At 40.9% G+C, this 12,494-nt stretch overlaps 1 protein-coding gene across 1 annotated transcript; it reads right to left on the minus strand.

Moving 5' to 3' along the window:
* Window positions 1–262: 262 nt before the first annotated feature.
* LOC127304472 (uncharacterized) lies at window positions 263–962 on the minus strand. Its single transcript, XM_051335147.2, has one exon. The coding sequence runs from the start codon at window positions 941–943 to the stop codon at window positions 263–265; it is 681 nt and encodes a 226-aa protein (XP_051191107.1). The 5' UTR covers window positions 944–962.
* Window positions 963–12,494: the final 11,532 nt, after the last annotated feature.

Below are 12,494 nucleotides of genomic sequence, written 5' to 3' on the forward strand. Positions count from 1 at the left end.
GCTTATTTTGTAGCTTCAGCTCAGTTACCCTTAACAATTTAGGCCCAATTTGTTAAAATGTAGACTCTGTCATCGTGCCTCACCAATTCTTTATAGTGAGGTCCTGCCATTGCCTCCGTTGCATTGCATGTGTTAAACTTCATGATAGTATCCTTTACAGATTAAATAAAGCCTCTGTGCTATTTACATTGTACATATGAAATTAGTGAGCAGTGTAGCGTCATCAAGTCAAATGCTTTACAGTGCATTCAAGTTACGACTACTAGCTGCTGCCGCTCATGGTGTGCCACACGGACACCGCAATCCCCACCAGAACTGCCGCCGCGGCAGCCATGTTCGCCACCAGCTCCGTCGTCGATATTGGATCCCTGCTCGCCGGCGTCAGCAGATTCGGTGACACTTCCCTTCTCTCGGTCACCTCCGGCGGTGTTCCATTTCCAGCGTTCGCCGTCTCTCTCGCTTTCCTGCCCTCCATCTTCTTTTTCTCTTTCTTCTTCATCTCCTCTAGCAACGGAGGTGGAGGTAAAGGAGGAGGAGGCACTGAGGAAGGTGGCTGGAACGATGACGTCCTCGGCAACGGCTCAGGCGACGGTGTCGTCGGCGAGGCCGCGTCACCGGCGGCGGCGGGGACGATGGGCAGGGTGATGAGGAGCCTGTCGTCCTCGAACCTGGCCCGGACGCCGTCGGCGTCGCAGCCGTCGGGGAGGCGGAGGTCCTTGGTGAAGCGGACCCACCGGCCGCCCCTGGCCGGCCTGCCGCCGGTGACGCGGAGCACGCCGTAGTTGTCCACCTGCACGCGCACGTGCTCCTTCCTGAATCCCGGCAGCCGGATCTCCACCACGTCCTGCTCCTCGCCGGCCTGCTTCCACTCCACCGCCGGGTCCAGCTCCTCCCCCTCCTCCTCTTCGTATGCCCTGCCGCCGGCGACGTTATTCTTATCCATGCCTCTCTGCCTACCGCCGGTCGCCGGACAACGCTGGGTCGCCGGACGTGCATGTGCTGATGGCGATGGTATGTTTTTATATACGGATATACGTATTCTGAAGGAAAATTAAAGAGGACTTGATGTGGGATCAAAGAATCGAGGTCGCTTGGTGGATGGAGATGGCGTAGAATGATTTTTCTTGGACAAGCAATTAAGCATATGATTCGTTTCTTCCATGCCTCAGCTTTGTTCTGCAGATTGGTTTCGTCTATCGCGACAGGAGTTTGGGTTTACTTTACCAACATTCCAGTCAGCCAAAATTAGCATGAGTGGTGGTAACAATATTGTCTTCGAAGAGAAGTGTAGAGTTTCAAATTTTAACTCCTGGTTGGGCATGCTGAATTTGTATTTTTCGATAAAGGGCGTTTTATTACTTAAAGCACACGGCCTCTGCATAGCTAAGATGCACATAGTCATCCAACGAAATACAGTCATAGAAAGCAAATTACAAAAACTCTTAAAAGTATGAGGAATTAATTACTCGATAGGAGCCGTAATCCTACGATTATGTAGCCACTCATGTTAGGTAATAAACTCCTTGACTATATTCTCCAGTCGTGTAGATACCTCCGTAAAAAGGTCGCGGTCCTCCAAACGTTGGAGCGGTGACCATAAACGGAGCAAGCCGTACACCGGTAGATGACCTACATACAAGAAGAATTTTTATCATTAAAAACCTTGTCATTTTTTACATAGCCAAAGCGACCATATAACGGCTATCGCTCCCACTCTGATAATAATCTTGAACCTAGGATCCACCCCATTTAGCTAGTTGTGAGAAATATTAGCAAAGCTGCGTGGGGGTATAAGGTAGAACTTATTTGAATGATTGACCATATAGACCTAGCGAACCGACTGCCGGTGCATTGGGTATCTTTCTGTTAATTCACGCTTCCCACCGCCCACCGAATTGGTACAGTTTATTGAACTAATAACGAGCTAGGTTTCTCTTTTAATTGAAAGACCCTCACTATTCGCATGAATGTGAAATGCCCTAATTTTTTCGAGCCATTCTACCTTGCCACTTAGGGTATGTACATTGGTTATATCTTAACAATGCCAACTAGGATAATTGACAATGTGGAGGAGAGAGAATTAGAAAGAAGGTTTTTTGCTCTTAATTAACAGATCACTTTGAGCAAAATATCTCTCACCACATATTGATGATGCCTCATTACTAGAGATTGACTACGAAATAACCAATTGTTTTATTGTTATATCTAGATTATGTGGTGGAATTAACATAAGACGGTCTTAGCAACCATTGTCCATGCCCTTGTCATATGCTGAAGGGCTCGGTTGTATGCTAAAGATCAGTGGTATGGCTTATCTTGTAGTCTAGAGGGGCCATAATAGGAATCCATGGTTCTTGGATACCACTTTCATTATTTATAGACGACTGTTTGCTTTTCTTTCGGGCCTTGACGGTTTTATGATGAGATCCTAAATAACTATACTTAGGAATCTTTTGGTACCAGAGTATTCAGGGGTTTAGGGAGTATTATCCCGGCCCATCCTCGATTCTCCAGTTTTCCCAAAGCCCGTTTGGTAGTGGAGTTTTGGGCCGAAACAATCTCAAGCAATCTCTGGAAAACCCCATCACGAGCCAACCCATGTTTTTTTTGCGTAAAAGCAATCCACCACCCAGACCTTGTGTATTATCCTTGTCCCCGTCTAAAACCTAGAGCGGTGGCACGCAAGGTGATTTGCGAGGGCGGCGACGAGAACTGCGGGAGGGGGGGAGCTCCGGGGGAGGCGGTGCATCTGGCCGATGACGAGATGGATGGATCCCACCAAGCCTCTCCACATTTCTATCGTTCTTGGAATCTGACCGATGCTTCCACCTTCCGCCATTCCGGTGCTCCGGTCTACCTCTCTCCGGTAACCCTCCCTTCCCTCTCTCCCTCTGTATTGCATTGATGTCTATCTCGTCAAGTAGTTCATTTTTTGTTTGTCCTGCGTGATACATCCTTTAACTTTGGGTTAGTATTGGCTTATACTAGTATGGTTTCTAGAATGATTCTCGCCACGAATGACGAGTGTATTCATTGTTATGCATGAAATCAATACTAGCTCCCCAATGATGGGAAGTCACAGTACATGAACACCAACCTACTCGCTTTTCTGTTATTTTCTCAGTTGTGGTATCCTTGCAAGTCATGTCTTAGATCTAGTGTAGATTAATGGATTTATATTACAAGTCGTGTCTTAATTTATATTCAAGAAAATTTGATGTCTCGGCACGAATCTGTGTATATGATATAAGTTCCCAACGTATATGATGTACATTCCTGTTTAGGAATCAGCCTGATAATTCAGACTTCATGTAACTTGTTTGGATATCCAGTTTGTATGTAATCGGTGTTGTGTTTGTTGGGATCTGATGGATTGATCATTATGTTCAGTATATCTTATAAGTTTGTGAAGTATTTGTTGCAGCAATATTGTTATGTTTAATGCTTGTCACTAGTGCACGAGTGGCATGATCTTAGATCTAGGCTCTATAATTGCTGCTTAGATTGTATCTACAAATTGTATGCACATGTCTTTGTCCGGAACCCGAGGTCCCAAAGTGATCTCGAATTGGGATAACCAGAGGGGATGGATTTGATGTGAGGATCACATGTTTTCACCAAGTGTTAATGATTTGCCCCGGTTCTCTATTAAAAGGAGTACCTTAATTACCAGTAGTTTCCCTCGAGGGCCCGCTGCAAACGGGCTGGTAGGACAAAAGATGTTATGCAAGTTTCTCATTGCGAGCACGTATGACTATATATGGAAAACATGCCTACGATATTAATAGACTGAATATTTTGTCTTAATGCTAAATTCAATTCTGTCAATTTCCCAGTTGTAATTTGTTCACCCAACACTTGTTATTTAGAGAGTTACCACTAGTGCAGATAGCCGGGAACCCCGGTCCTTTATTTCATCATAATTTCTTTTCAATCAACTGCGCGCTGAGATATTTTCCAGTGTCATTGCTGTTGTGTTACTATTGCTGTCATATTACTGCTGCATCACATTTCCCTGTCAACATGCCATCAAAGTAGTAGCAACTATTTTCTGGTGCCGCATCATATTACCACTGCTTTCGCATCACCCTGTTGCTAGTGCTTTTCCAGGTGCAGCTGAATTGATAACTCCGCTGTCAAGGATTATAAGTATTCTTTGACTCCCCTTGTGTCGAATCAACAAATTTGGGTTTTACTTCCCTCGAAGACTGTTGCTATCCCCTATACTTGTGGGTCATCAAGACTATTTTCTGACGCCGTTGCCGGGGAGCATAGCTCTACTTATAAGTTCACCTGGGGAGTACACTCCACCTCTCTCGCTGTTTTTATTTCATTTTGTTTTGTTTTGTTTATTTTTGTCTTGTTTTATTTTTCCTATATATCTAAAATCCATAAAAATTGAAAAATCGAAAAACTAAAAACTGTTGTTATGGAAGGACCTGCTTTATACTCTATGAAACTTGTAGAATTATTTATGAAGTATAGAGAATCATATAAGGGATAAGTAATGAGTGGCGTGTTGAAAAAGTTGGATACAATTGCTAAAATTTTGCTTAAACGCCATGATATAAATTGTTGCTCTAAATAGGACACTAAACATCTTAAATTCCAATGTGGCTTCAGTGAAGAAGTTTTAATTTCGAACTATCATTGGAATAACTATATTCATCTAGGATTCGAAGAAGTAGAACAATTTGTCTTATTTATGGGAGCCTCTGAAATAGAATCCTTCATGTCTAAAAATTATGAAACTTGTGTTGCTTGTCATGACCTTAAAGATTATGTCTCTTCTATCCTTGATTATTGCACAGAAAATTTCAGAATAATTGTTATATCATTGATTATAAAGAGAGACTCAATTATGCACAAGAATGTATCCACAATTTGTAGAAACCTGTGGAAGAAGATGTTGCTGAACCTGAATGCTCATTAGATGAAAAAGATGAGGAGAGTGATGAACAAAAGGAGGAAGAATGGATATTCTACCCATGCCTACCTTCTAATGAGAGTGACTCTTTATCTCTTACATTATTTGATTGCCCTCCATGCTCACCAAAGGAGGATGAATGTTATGTTCCTAAGGATTCTCTTGAAATATTCCCTATGAGTAAAAATTGTGATGATAATTATGCCCCTGTTATTTATAATAATCCATGCTATTTTGATAAATCTCATGATAATCCTTTATTTGTGCCTAATTTTGAAATGCATGTAACTAAAGAATTTTGCTTGGAGAGTGTTTATGATAAAGCTCTAGATGATGGTCCTATGTTACTTGATGCTATAAATTATAATGCTATTGAAAATAGGATTGCTACTAGTAGTCTCATACTTCTTGAGAATGATCAATCATCTTGTTATAAAATTGCTAAAAGTGGGTTTGATTGTTTTAATCCTACTATTTTTGAGCTTGATAAAAATTATGTGTTTGAAGATCATGAAAAGCATGCTTTATGTGATAGTTATATTGTTGAGTTTATTCATGATGCTACTGAAAATTATTATGAGAGAGGAAAATATGGTTGTAAGAATTTACATGGTACTAAAACACCTCTCTACATGATGAAAATTTTAAAGATACTCTTGTTTTACCTTCACATGCTTGTCACTTTGTTCTTTGTGAATTTATTTGTATACAAGATTCCCATGGACAGGAAGTGGGTAAGACTTAAATGTGTTGCATATTTTCTTCTTGATGCACTCTTTTGCTTCAATTCATATTACATATGTGAGCATCTTCTCAAATTACTCAGCCTATCTTAATGGCTATAAAGAAAGAGATTTTTGGGAGATGATGACCCACAAGTATAGGGGGTGTATCGTAGTATCTTCGATAAGTAAGAATGTCGATCCCAACGAGGAGCAGAAGGTGTTGACAAGCAGTTTCGATGAAGGATTCACTGTAATGCTCACAGACAAGTATTCAGGGGGTTTTGATGTAACAAATGAATAAAGTACGAGTAAGTAAAGTGCGAGAGAAATAATTGCAGCGAGTGGCCCAATCCTTTTTAGCACAAAGGACAAGCCGGTTTGTTTACTTATAATGACCAAACGTTCTTGAGGACACACGGGATTTTAGTCTAGTGCTTTCGCTACATACAGCTGATTAATCTTCATTGTTTTGATAAGTGTTGTGTGGGTGAACCTATGCTAATGTACCGCCCTTCCTAGGACTAATACATACTTGTGATTATACCCCTTGCAAGCATCCGCAACTACAAGAAAGTAATTAAGATAAATCTAACCACAGCCTTAAACTCTGAGATCCTGCGATCCCTCCTGCATCGATATACCAACGGGGGCTCAGGTTTCTGTCACTCCGGCAACCCCGCAATTGGCAAACGAGTACACGATGTATTCCCCTAGGCCCATAAATGGTGAAGTATCGTGTAGTCGACGTTCACACGACACCACTAGAAGAATGATACCACAACTTAAATATCATAACATTGAATATTACTCAACCATAATTCACTACTAACATTTAGACTTCACCCATGTCCTCAAGAACTAAACGAACTACTCACGAGACATCATATGGAACATGATCAGAGGTGATATGATAATGAATAACAATCTGAATATAAACCTTGGTTCAACGGTTTCACTCAATAGCATCAATAACAAGTAGAAATCAACACTGGGAGAGTTTCCCCTATCAAACAATCAAGATCAAACCCAAATTGCTACAGCGGTGACGAGGTGCTGCGGTGGAGATGGCGGTGATGATGATGAAGATGATGGTGATGGCGATGGAGATGATGTCCAGCTCGATGGCGGTGATGATGGCGTCGATTTCCCCCTCCGGGAGGGAATTTCCCCGGCGGATTCCTGCCCGCCGGAGAGCTCTTTTCTCTCTGGTGTTCTCCGCCCCGCAGAGGCGGCTGTGGCTCTTCGCGACGTACCCTCTGGAGCTTAGGTTTTCGGGACGAAGGGTTTCGCGAAGAAAAGGAGGCGAAAGGGGCTGTGGGGCCCCCACACCACAAGGTGGCGCGGCCAGGCCATGGGCCGCGCCGGCCTGTGGTCTGGCCCCACCTTGGGTCTTCTCGACTCCCCCTTCTGGCTTTCTCCGTCATCTGGAAAAATAGGATTTTTGGTATAATTTCCTTCCACAGTTGATCTTCCGAAATATTGCATCCTCACGGTGCTTTTTCCAGCAGAATCCTGGCTCCGGTGCGCGATCTCCAAATAATCATGAAACATGCAAAATAGATGAAATAACATAAGTATTGTGTCACAATATGAAATATATCAATGAATAACAGCAAATTATGATATAAAATAGTGATGCAAATTGGACGTATCAACTCCCCCCAAGCTTAGACTTCGCTTGTCCCCAAGCGAAACTGAACTCGGTAAACAGGACCACATGTTTATGGAGTGAAGAGTCGATAAATAAAATACGGACAAGAAGCATCATATTAATTCACACAAGGCATTCTAGTGAACAACTTCCTCATATAATTCAACTTGAAATAAGTATAAGGTAATCACAAATAAAGGTGCATAGGGAATCATAATTGGTGATGGCAAACTTTGTTCTTGGTCAGAGAACAGTTAACAGATTATACTTATCTATTGAGCAGCGCTCTCATATTAAAGCTTATGGTAAACTTGCATACTCAATCATATTAATCATTGATGACTTTCAAAGCTATATTCATTCAGGTAAAACTTGTACTAAACAAGGAAGAGTAAAGAAATGATGAAGCAAATCACAATATAATAGTTTGATCACAACAACTCAAATGCTTGCTTGAGATGGAGGGAAATAGGTTTACTGACTCAACATAAAGTAAAAGACAAGCCCTTCGCAGAGGGAAGCAGGGATTAAATCATGTGCTAGAGCTTTTTCAGTTTTGAAATCATATAAAGAGAATAAAAGTAAAGTTTTGAGAGGTGTTTGTCGTTGTCAACGACTGGTAGCGGGTACTCTAACCCCCTTGCCAACCAGACCTCCAAAGAGCGGCTCCCATGAAGGACGTTATCTCTACCAGCAAGGTAGATCATCCCTCTTCTCTTTTGTTTACACATGTATTTTAGTTTATTTAAGGATGACACTCCCCCCAACCTTTGCTTACACAAGCCATGGCTAACCGAATCCTCGGGTGCCTTCCAACAATCTCATACCATGGAGGAGTGTCTATTGCAAAATTAAGTTGCTTACTGATGAATCAGAGCAAAACACGTGAAGAGAATTATTAATGAAAGTTGATTAATTGGGGCTGGGAACCCCGTTGCCAGCTCTTATTGCAAAACTATAGGATAAGTGGATGAAGCCACTAGTCCATTAGTGGAAGCTGCCTAACAAGACTGAAAGATAAAACACCACATACTTCCTCATGAGCTATAAAACATTGACACAAATAAGAAGTAATAAATTTTGAATTGTTTAAAGGTAGCACATGAAGTATTTACTTGGGATGGCAGGAAATACCACATAATAGGTAGTTATAGTGGACACACATGGCATGGGTTTTGGTTTAAAGGTTTGGATGCACGAGAAGCATTCCCTCTCGATCTGAGGCCTTTGGCTAGCAAGGTTAAATAGCAAGCATAAGAGTTGAGGGAAACAAACAAATATACATGTGATAGAAACAATCATGCATCTTACTTGTAAGCACAAACAATCTTAACTTCAGAATAATAAGCTATGAGCTAACAAGAAAGGAAGACAATGAAACAACTATATGTATTTCTCTTTTTCTACTTAAACCTCAAGGTGTTGTTGCTATTTGACCAATGCTAAGTTTGCCAAAACCAAATAGATTTACTCAATGCTCCCCCAGTGGTACCAATACTAAAATCAAGATCAATCATATAGTAGAAATTGCAAACTAAAATAAGGTGTGCAATATGTAAATGATAAGACTTCTCATTAATATTTCATAACGATAACTCACACCAAGGGATACATAGACAAACTAAAGGAGAGATACTTCCAAACTGCAACCCATCTTATACGATAACCTCCCTACTCATGATATGACACTACTTGATAGTAAAAAGTAAAAGGTAGTGATGATGTGATACCGTGGCACTCCCCCAAGCTTGGAACAAACCAAGGGGATGCGAATGCCGATGATGAATCAATCCTTTGGCGATGGTGGTGATGAATTCCTCACAAGCTTCTCCACAAGCTCCTGAAGCTCGTCAATCTTGTACATGAGGTTGCGGATCATCTCCGAATTGTGCTCGACGCGATTAAGAAGTATGTCTGACGGCGAGTCCCAATTCTTGGAGTTATTTCCCCACCCTTCAGCTTCAGGCTTCGTCCTTCCTGCAGTGTTAGAACGATCTATATCCCAATTGCTAGGCAATGCTGCCTTGGGAGTCCTTTCAATTTGATTATTGTAGATTAGATTGCGGAAGGGATGGTAAGTGCCTGAAGAAGATGTCTTTGGAGCTAGGTAATGGCGTGGAACTCCTCCTCCGGTGCTAATCTGTGCGCTTTTCTTGGCGTTGAACGGGTTTGACACCACTCCGATGCTTGCAATGGTGGTGCGCGGGCGTACTTCCGGAACTTCTTCGACTTCCTCTTCATCCTCCTTCACTTCTTCCTTCAACTCGGGGTCTTGAATACCTTCCTCCGAAGGCTCCTTGTCCTTGTTGTGGGAGACCATGGTGCTTCTAGATCAAAGACAAATCCTGGCAGAAACAACTCGAAACAAAACACGTCGAGAAAACGATATACGGACCTCCAGGGGTCCGGGGGATCATATAGTAAAAAATTTAAAAAACAAACGGAAAGTACCAGGTCGAACCAGAGTCGGAGAGGGGCGACGAGGCGGTGTCCTCATAGGGCGGCGCGGCCAAGCTGGGGCTCGCGCCGGCCTATGGGGGCACGCCCTCGTGCGTTTCCTCCACTCCGTTTCAATCTCGTAATTTTTCATATTTTCCAAAAACAGCAAAAATATTGTTCGGAAAGTAAATTGCGAACTTCTCATTACCAGTACTGTTACCTATTCAAAGTCAAGTTCTGGCGGACTGTCAATTTTTCCTTTGATGAAAGCCTCCGGTGTTTCCACTTGAATAATATCAACATCAACATTATAAGAATCACCCGAGATATAATGCTTGAGTCTTTGTCCATTCACCACTTGCGTAGCATTGCCTTGGAGAGAGCTAATTTTAATTGCTCCTGAACGATACACCTCCTCAACAACATATGGTCCTTCCCATTTCGAGAGTAATTTCCCTGCAAAGAATCTGAGATGAGACCGATACAATAGGACTTTATCCCCAATATTAAACTCTCTTTTGATGATCCTTCTATCATGCCATTTCTTAACTTTCTCTTTAAAGAGTTTAGCATTTTCATAAGCTTCACTTCTCCATTCATCTAGAGAACTTAATTGCAGCAACCTCTTATTACCGGCTAGTTTAGGATCTTTATTTAGTTCTCTAACAGCCCAATAAGCTTTGTGCTCTAGTTCTAAAGGTAAATGACAAGCTTTTCCGTAAACCATTTTATAAGGTGACATTCCCATGGGATTTTTATAAGCAGTTCTATAAGCCCATAGTGCTTCCTTCAATTTACTAGCCCAATTCTTTCTAGATTTATTAACGGTCTTTCCCAAAATAGATTTAATCTCTCTATTCGATAATTCTACTTGACCACTAGTTTGAGGGTGATAAGCGGAAGCAATTCTATGATTAATACCATACCTAGCAAGAGTTTTTCTAAAACCTCCATGAATAAAATGAGAACCTCCATCAGTCATAATATATCTAGGAACTCCAAATCTAGGAAAAATAATATCTAAAAGCATTCTTAAAGAAGTCTCACCGTCAGCACTTTTTGTAGGTATGGCTTCCACCCATTTAGTAACATAATCAACAGCAACAAGTATATGAGTGTTACCTTCTGAAGACGGAAAAGGTCCCATGAAGTCAAATCCCCAACAATCAAATGGTTCAATAACAAGAGTATAATTCATAGGCATTTCATTGCGTCTGGAGATATTACCAACCCTTTGACATTCATCACAAGATAAAATAAACTTCCTTGCATCTTTGAAGAGAGTTGGCCAATAAAAACCTGATTGTAGAACCTTTTGCGCGGTTCTATCTCCGGCGTGATGTCCTCCATAAGCACTACCATGACATTTACTCAATATTTCTTGTTGTTCATATTCGGGAACACACCTTCGCAGAATACCATCCACTCCTTCTTTATATAAGTGTGGGTCATCCCAAAAATAATGCCTCAAGTCATAAAAGAATTTCCTCCTCTGCTGAGCTGAAAAAGTTGGAGGCAAGTACTTGGAAACAATAAAGTTAGCATAATCAGCATACCAAGGACTGTCTCGCGAGCTCACCTTTATTACAGCCAATTGTTCATTTGGAAAACTATCATTAACAGGAACAGGATCATAAGTAATATTTTCCAATCTAGATAAATTACCAGCAACAGGATTATCAGCACCTTTCCTATCTACAATATGTAAATCAAATTCTTGCAAAAGAAGTACCCATCTAATAAGCCTCGGCTTAGCATCTTTCTTTGTCATAAGGTATCTAATTGCAGCATGATCAGTATGAATTGTGACTTTTGAATCAACAATATAGGATCTAAACTTGTCACAAGCAAAGACTACAGCTAATAATTCTTTTTCAGTTGTAGCATAATTTCTTTGAGCAGCATCAAGAGTTTTACTAGCATAATGAATAACATTCAGTTTTTTATCTACTCGCTGTCCAAGAACAGCGCCTACAGCAAAATCACTAGCATCACACATAATTTCAAAAGGCAAATTCCAATCAGGAGGTTCAACTACAGGAGCAGTTGTTAAGGCTTTCTTTAGAGTTTCAAAAGCTTCCTTACAATCATCATCAAAAACAAAAGGTACGTCTTTTTGAAGAAGATTAGTAAGAGGCTTTGAAATCTTGGAGAAATCTTTAATAAATCTCCTATAAAACCCAGCATGACCAAGAACACTACGAATATCTTTAACATCCCTCGGATAGGGCATCTTCTCAATTGCTTCAACTTTAGCTCTATCAACTTCAATACCTCTCTCAGAAATTTTATGTCCCAATACAATTCCTTCATTAACCATAAAGTGGCATTTCTCCCAATTAAGAACAAGGTTAGTTTCTTCACATCTCTGCAAAACTTTATCAAGGTTTCGCAAGCAACTATCAAAAGAATTCCCATAGACAGAAAAATCATCCATGAATACTTCCACAATACTCTCACAAAAGCCATGAAAAATAGCAGACATGCATCTTTGAAAAGTAGCAGGAGCATTACATAAACCAAAAGGCATACGCCTATAAGCATAAGTTCCATAGGGACAAGTAAAAGTGGTTTTCTCTTGATCTTTAGTTTTAACAGCAATTTGTGAAAACCCAGAATAACCATCAAGAAAGCAAAAATGAGTATTTTTAGACAACCTTTCTAGCATTTGATCAATAAATGGTAAAGGGTAATGATCTTTCTTAGTAACTTTATTAACTTTTCGAAAATCAATGCACATTCTATACCCTAC

This window comes from Lolium perenne, chromosome 5 (genome assembly GCF_019359855.2).
Source record: "Lolium perenne isolate Kyuss_39 chromosome 5, Kyuss_2.0, whole genome shotgun sequence".
In the NCBI taxonomy this organism is placed as follows: domain Eukaryota; kingdom Viridiplantae; phylum Streptophyta; class Magnoliopsida; order Poales; family Poaceae; genus Lolium; species Lolium perenne.